Here is an 8101-nt window from a genome sequence, read left to right as displayed (position 1 = left end):
AACGCACGGGCTTTGTTCTAATTGAAGTTATAAGCAAATCTGGTCTAAAATACTAAGTCACAACAGGCAAATTTGATCAAGTTAAGAAATGTATGGTTCAAGCCACGCCAAGTTAAACTTGCATTCGTGAGAAATAATGCTCTGTCATGCACATAAAAAAAAGGCAAATATTCATAAGGCAATCCACAACATTCCTAAGACATTAAGCACCTGAGATTATGCAAATATGGCAAAGATAACCTATGTTAAAAAGTTGTCAAACTATATCAACGCGGGATCTATTTTCAAAGATGAGCTCATGTGAGGGTGCGACAGTGAAAACGATTTGTAGTTTGATCACTCGGTCAAAAAATATTTTTATTTAGAATCTGAATCTCGCTAAAATAATACATAACCTGCCACACCTTCAATACCGTAACTCTGGTGATTTTGATAATGAAATCATACCATTTCATCGACAAGAAAACACACATAATATCATTAAAAAACACATAATATGATCAAAATTTAGTGTTATAATATACGGGTTTGTTAGCTTTTATCTAGAAGAGTGTTAACTATATCTGGCTCAGCTCCTCCGATTCAAGTCTTCTCTCCCACTAAGTCATGCATTTTAGTCTACCACATAAGCAAGCCATGTATTTAACTTATAAATTATAATTATTTTTGCATTACTCTATGCATGTAGCACTGCCACATCATACATGCATGTTAGTCATCTTTCACATTTTTGTTCGAAATGGCATTTTTAACTGTGATACTTTTTTTAATTTCTAGACATATTTTTTACTGATTTTCAAGATTATATTTTGTTTTCATTAGATTTAATTATTTTCAACAACTATTTATACATTTCTTTAACAAAGTTTCCGCAGCAACGGGCAAAGCATCATCTAGTTTACATGAAGATTCGTGAAGATGTTCCCTTTTTGTTTGATTACTTTATGTTGTTTTTTCGACGTCACACACAATTACAGCATGCTCATCGACGTGTAATTATAGCACGCCCGCCGGCTATGCGCAACTACAACATCCCACTTCAGCCGAGCGCAACTCCAATTGCAAGCACGCCAGCGAGTGCGGATTTTTGGAGGCCGAGCTCCAGTGAGCTCGGTATTTTGAAAAAAATCAAAAAGCGTATTTAAAAGTTCCAAAAAAACCTAAAAAGATACCATGAAAACTTATATGTATTCCACAAGAACGTGTTAGATTTCGTCGAAAAATGTTGTGATTTGTAGGCTGTACAAAAATAACAAATTTCTGGCCCAATAACAAAAATAAAAGGCCCGTTAAAAATGTGTATTTGTCTTTTTCCTGTACGCCACATGTAAACGTATAATACTGTGAAATTTTGCATATACATAGTATACATATGCATGTGTGTTCAAAAAATAAATTTGGAATTTTTCATGCTCCAAAAAAATAAAAATTGAAAACAAGCTCACTGGAGCTCGGCCTCCATTGGCATTTTCCGGCACGCCAGCCGGCTATTGCGCAAACGTATGCTCACTAGGAGTTACTACACACAACTGCATGGCAACTATATTTACGTATTTTCTAGAGAGAAAAATACAATAAAGAGGGTGGAGAAACAAAAGGAGGAAAAATAAGTGAAAGGAATAAAAAATCCTGTTATGTGTCATCTATGGTGAGATCTACTTAAACCTCATCTAAATGAAAGGACCCTACAGAATAAGGACATATGACAGATCTTCATTTGATATCAGGGAAGTTTCTTCACAAAAACGCAATAAATTTGCTCCTCAAAGACCAAGCCATCAGTGCTTAAGAAAAATGAAGCTTCTGCTCCCAATTTCTTTTCAACCATCATATTAGAGCTAACAAACTAAAGATACGATAAGCTAAATCACGTCAGTATGCTACCTACTCATCTGCAGTAGCAGCCGGCCACTCTAATCCTGGAATGGCAGCATAGCTATCTAGGCTCAGATACAAAGCACAAGACGGCAGTTCGTTAGGAGATTGTCGTCCCAGCAAGTGGACATGCTGCGATATAAGTCGGGATTATACCAAATTTAACGTCTTTGGTCGATTTCTTGTCAGACTCGTCTCTGTGAATGCTGGCATCAGAAGATTTCTTTGTCTCTGGAGAAACTGGCTCTTCCTCTTCTTTGACAGGAGGCGGGGAATCTTCAGCAGTCGGGCCCTTCTGTCCATCGGAAGAGGAACATTCTTGTTTTAGTAGAAAGGGGCCACCGTATAGTACTTTCTGCACATCTGGATGCTTAAGAACTGCAAGCAATGAAAGACGTGTATTGTCAAGCGTAATGGAAATAAGGCCAAACTGAATTGCAAGGTACAGGAGCCTGTGACAGGTCTCACCTATCTTTCCTGCAAGAGTCAGACCGCTCCAGGTGACCAAGGAACAAGAAATCGCCTGGACAGACAATAAATTTGGAGATGATTTGACATCAGAAAGTAGGGCAGTATCAGCATGTTTACAACCTAAATAGACTTGCTTGAATACTTAGTAGTTGGATTTAATCTTCCGGCCTTTATAAAAGACAGTAACCATAATGCAGTATTTAAGAACCCACGGAGACATGGTAATAAACCTACTGTCTCAAGGCATTGAAGAAAACAAAAAAATTAAGCCGGTTACCATTTTTAGCTTTATTTGAAATAGGAGGGGCGGGGGGTAAATACCTTCCTATTCTGAGGGTGTTCAGGCTAAATTCAACAATGTAAAATTATTCAATAACAAAAAACTCTAAGCATGAGCAAGTAATCCACTCTACCTGAGGAAGGGTAGCTGTCCACAGCATAGGTAGAAGAGACATTGCTCTCACAACCTGCCTTACATTATCTTCCATCTTGCGAGAGCGTTCTGTACGTTTTGCTGCAACACCATAGTTGACCTAAAAGCCAAAAACTCATATTAGTCATCCCTCCATCCATTTGGAAAGGTAAGGTGTCCACGCTTCCCAGTGCTTATCTTTGACCAACAATTAGTGAAATTTATGTGGTTTCTGTGATAAAAAATTGAGTTTGCTAGGTGGGATTTTAATACAAATCCAACAACATCAGTTTGTATCAAATAATGTACACATTGTTTAACTAAATATCGGAATCCTGAAAAGCGTGGCCAGCACTGGCCAGTTGCCACCTTACATTTCTCAATAGAGAGTAACACTTAAGAAAACAAATTAATCTCATGGAAACAGTGTACAGTGGGAGTACAGACAAACTAAACAAAATCTAAAGGAAAATTAGTTGAAGGATGCGATAAATGGCATCTCGAACTTTGTAGCACAAGAACAAACATACATTTAGATAAGAAGAACTGTACACATACCTCAAAGCGAAGCATGATGAACAGTGATGTTATCATGGGAAAGATGCAAAGAGCATCAGGGGTCGTCAGATCAGGAAACCATAAAGCTCCACCCCCTTTTAAAGATGGAACTTTCTCAACCATGTTTGATATCTAGAAGCATGACAGAAAATTGAAATGACAAGAAGTCTGTGAAAATGGAAACAAGAAGGTGGTTGTGGTGGTAAGAAGCGATGCATAAAAAATTGGCTAAACAGATGGTTTACATGTGAAATCAACTTACAGCACTGTAAAGAGTTATAAAGGTATATGGTGTCACAATGATGTGAAGAGTTGGCAGAAAACCAAGCCTGTGTGAACAAGAGCGAGTATTTAGAATTTAGAGAAATCCATGCAAGGTCCCTAAAACAACAAGTAGGAGCAAAAGAAGTTGGATGTTGTTTATGGCACACGGTTAAATTTGTCAGTCAAAAGGAATTTTGATCAACGCAATAAGGAGCACAGAAGTCAGAAGCAACAATTTGGAAGGGAAAGGCCAAATAAGCTACACAGCAAGATGAATTATTATTATATTGGCTAGACCCAGGCACTCACACCACGGCACCATAGTATTAAGAAGGCAAAGTAGGAAGTTTGCACATGCACTCTAATTTCACAGTAAATAAGCAAATATTAAAGGAAATTATTATCGTTAAACTGTCCAGCAAAAGTGACCCGATTGGCTGAAGGAGGTATGGGGTATGGACATTATACAACTTCCAAAGTGTTTGACTGGAACAACACTCTTTTTATGTTTGAAATTGCAAATGCAAGAACACAAATAAAAAGGGCCTAACTAAATTTCCACGTTCATACATCCAACTTCAACACTAGAAATGATTTTTCAGTCCCATGGAGCCATGGCTCCACACTTTGTTGCAGTTAAATGCATTTATGTCTTCCTGGGGATGTATATATATCAATCTACAGGGAGCCGACAGTAATTGGACAGGATTAGTGCGGTTTTCTTAATATATTGTGCTGCACAGTGCACAGCCCCCATCAAAAACAAGCTCTACTACTCCCTCAGATCCATATTAATTGACGCACACCTAGTATAACTTTGTACTAAAGTTGTACTAAGTGTGCATTAATTAATATGGATCAGAGGGAGTAGATTTTTCTTAAACTGGGTTGTCTGCTAGGCCAAAATCATTCATGTCTCGGATGAAACAATCTAACATCTTTTTCCTATTGAATAACTTTTAGGCAGATATGTGTCATGATTGAACACTGGAAAGAAAGAAGACAGGGGAAGCACAAAACTTCCTTTTCTCTCTTTCATGTTAACACTAAACATCACACACGTCTCTTCTTTCATCCAGCAAGAACTATGTAACATTTAACGGTATTTGCTCAGAAAGAAAACATTAGCGCCCGCAATAATGTCACAATACAAGCACAAGTAAAGCATTTTACATACTTTCTGACCATAGGATCTGCTGCATCTGCAAGTTCTTGTATTGATTTCTCACCCTTAGTCTGCAGGAAATGATTGTGTATAGTCAAATTTCTTGACAATAAAATATGTGGCTTGTACAGTGCAATAGGAGTAGTACAAAATATAATAGTGTTTCGCTTCCCTTATTGCAGGGATCTTACATACATTCTTTACCCACTTGATGTATTGTTCAAGGTCCTGACGCATACCCTATATAAGTTTGAAGCATTAAAGAAAGTAGGGTTAATCCTGTGATCAAAACAAAGTTCTTCAAAGTAAAATATGACAATTAAAATTTTATTTCAGTTGGCTCTGTAGTTAGTTAGGCACTTTTGCGATGCATGGGAATTCTGCAAGAACTTCATACGGAGCAATTGAAACCTACAGGATACTGGAGAGCTTCTCACATTTCCTAACACACATTTTACTCAGGGGTATTGCATTCATAGCACACATTTACTACATATTCCCCACATGTGAGTTTTGGGTCTACAAAAAGATGGCTGATTAAAATTGTTGCTTGGTGGTGGGATTAACCCCGAGCAAAGAATCTTAACTTTGCATGCAGAAATTTGGTTTACTTCTCATGACCAACAGATGGGATAAAATCTGACCTGTGACTAATTGGGCACAAGCAACTTCTGGCTACACAAGATACGAGCCTACTTACTTATAGCGCTCAGTATAAGCAAGTGTTCTAACATGCATAATAAAGTAAAACCAAAGGGAGGAACAATGGTAAATACATAAGATCTTACATATAGTCGTTTATTGACAAGCGTCGAAATTGTGAACATCCCACAGCGTAGCAGCACTGTGGAGAGAGCAATAGAAATCCACCTGCAGTGAAAACAATACACAAGGAACATGATGCACACCGGAAACGAAATTCTGAAGACAAGGTAAAGGGCACAAATTCCTCAAACCCCTAAACCCTGACCAGTTCAGACCGGTGAAGGAATGGATCACGTCGATGAGATGCTGCACCGCCGCGACGGCCATTGATGAGTCCGGCCCATGCCACCTCGCCGGGGAAGCTCGCTGGGACCGCCGCGGACGCTGCGGAATGGGCGGCATCGGTGAGGGTGTCGGTGAAGCCAGTGTCGCGGGAAGAGGAGAAGCTGCGGCGGGATGGCCCGGGGAAGAGGTGAAGACCGAACGGGGGGAAGCTTAGGGTTTGGGATGTCCCGCGAGGGGCGAGCGCGAAGTGAAACGGTCGTGGTGCGGGTGGGGGTGGAAGGGGCGAGGGTTTTCGAGGATCGCCGGAGGAGTTGGATGGAAGCAGCTGGGCCAGTGACGGATGGAGGCGGCGGGCGAGGGGGCCGGAGAGGCTACCGGATGCGAGGCTTCTGCGCGCGGCCGCGGCCAACGCCATTGCTGCTCGCAGCGCGGTACGCCCGAAAGAGAAGGGTGAAGTTCCCTTTTTTGGGGGGAACTAGTTATTTGCCAGTGGGTTTGCAACACGGCATATGTATTCGGTAGTTTGCATCGTTTTTTCCTCCTTAATATCTGTGATTTAACTGGGGTGCTGTGGAAGGTATGAAAATACCAAGACCTTACGAGACGTCGAAATTACCCACGTGCACGCCGGATCCCACTGACGTGATACATGAGCAAATACAATCAACGAGTGTCGTAAGCATGGACGCAAGATCTGCTACAAGGGGCATGATGCTGGAACAATGTAGTCGTGAGGTTGTCGACGGATATGAACCTTAACCGAGAGCTCCAACACAGCTACATCAAAACAGTTTGAAAAGTGGGAAGGTATCTTGCATCATCGAAGAGCAAAGATCGACCGAGACTGCAAGCTCGTCACAACACAACATGCGACATTGGAGGGAATTGAGCAGGAGTCGATGTCGAGGCAACATACGATAGGCAGAGGATGTGAACATATGGTAGCGCAACTTCATTTATCACTGTAGCTTAGGACGGGGGTGATAGATCCCTTTTATATTGGGTTTTTTGAGAGTACTTTGCTTGTTTAACCATACTATGTGTCGGTTTTGTTCATTCACTATCCGATACATCGAAAATAAAGAAACATTGTATCTTGCTTGATTGAGAAAGAAATTGATAACTTTCCCTTTCGAGATAATTGGATCTGGCGACAAATTAAGAGAAGACGACGCCCGATATAAGCGCGGCCGCTCGTACCAGCCGTTGGAGCCTTCCTCTCAACTACACAGACAACTTTCGTAATCGAGCGAGAGGTCTCAGATCAACAGGGTAGATAGAACCATCGACCATAGCAGAGGGAGAGAGATTCAGAGGAGAATTACTTCACTTGGATCCGTTCTGGGTCCCTCTGAATCATGTCTCCATCGGCAACACGACCATTTTAGAGAAATGTCCAACTTGTAAGGCCATGTTTGTAAACTACGTTTGTATTTTGATAAATAGATCGTGATGTGTTTAATCATTTATCTTGTTGTGACAAATTATGATAATATCGATATGGCCCCTTTCATTTGATCTCTGTGTTCAGTTATTACTCTTCTCTCATGGGCAATTAATTCTCCTCTGTATGAGAGATGTTAGGGATTAGCAAGACTCGTTTGTGCTTAATCTTTTTTTTATGTATTTGTGAGATTACTTTGATGATTGGTTGTCAAGTTGATTATTTGTGGTGTATGTAATGCTTGTTGTCCAATTTACAAGCCTAGACAATATCCAAAAACCTCCATAGGTAAGCAGTTATCATCCAACAAATATGTGACCTCTAGGTGACATGGAGAAAGTATCCAGTGCACTAACGGGACTGGTGCACCTGATGCACCAGCTACTTATGGGCCGTTGGATGGAGAATAAGAGGGGAAGATTCAACCTCAACGTGGGCCGATGGAACATTTGCAAAAGGCACTTGACAATTTTTCATACTGGTCCTCATTTTTGTAGAAATGAGTAAAGCTGGACAAAATTCATCTCCCACCTCTTCTGTATACTGCTTCTTTTTAACGGCCGGCATGAGCTACTACCAGAATACTTATTTTGCTTCATTTCACATAGCTAGATCCTGCCATGTCCACTTTACATTGTACCCGTACCATTTGTGTGTGGAAGGAAATGTTACAACAATTTTTCGGAGACACTGTAGATGTTTTGTATATGTATTTTTTAACAAAAAAACATGACACCAGTTTTAACGCTAGGCAACATCAGAATATCAGTAATCCAGTTCATGATGTGGAAATTGCGTCACAAATTTATTGGACATATGTGAAGAAAATATGCCCTAGAGGCAATAATAAAGTTGTTATTTATATTTCCTTATATCATGATAAATGTTTATTATTCATGCTAGAATTGTATTAAACGGAAAC

The 8101-nt window shown here is 40.2% G+C and overlaps 1 protein-coding gene across 1 annotated transcript; it reads right to left on the bottom strand.

Annotated features, from left to right (window-relative positions):
* Window positions 1-1693: 1693 nt before the first annotated feature.
* LOC125510802 (mitochondrial inner membrane protein OXA1) lies at window positions 1694-6230 on the bottom strand. The gene is made up of 9 exons (XM_048676068.2): window positions 5716-6230; window positions 5534-5615; window positions 4941-4985; window positions 4758-4816; window positions 3579-3645; window positions 3317-3448; window positions 2760-2879; window positions 2344-2398; window positions 1694-2253 (listed from the first exon to the last, which is right to left on the bottom strand). The coding sequence occupies exons 1-9, from the start codon at window positions 5850-5852 to the stop codon at window positions 1976-1978; spliced, it is 975 nt and encodes a 324-aa protein (XP_048532025.1). The 5' UTR covers window positions 5853-6230; the 3' UTR covers window positions 1694-1975.
* Window positions 6231-8101: the final 1871 nt, after the last annotated feature.

The sequence above is a fragment of the Triticum urartu genome, chromosome 1A (assembly GCF_056163025.1).
Source record: "Triticum urartu cultivar PI428250 chromosome 1A, HENAU_Tu73, whole genome shotgun sequence".
Taxonomy (NCBI): domain Eukaryota; kingdom Viridiplantae; phylum Streptophyta; class Magnoliopsida; order Poales; family Poaceae; genus Triticum; species Triticum urartu.
This window is presented reverse-complemented; position numbering and strand designations above follow the sequence as displayed.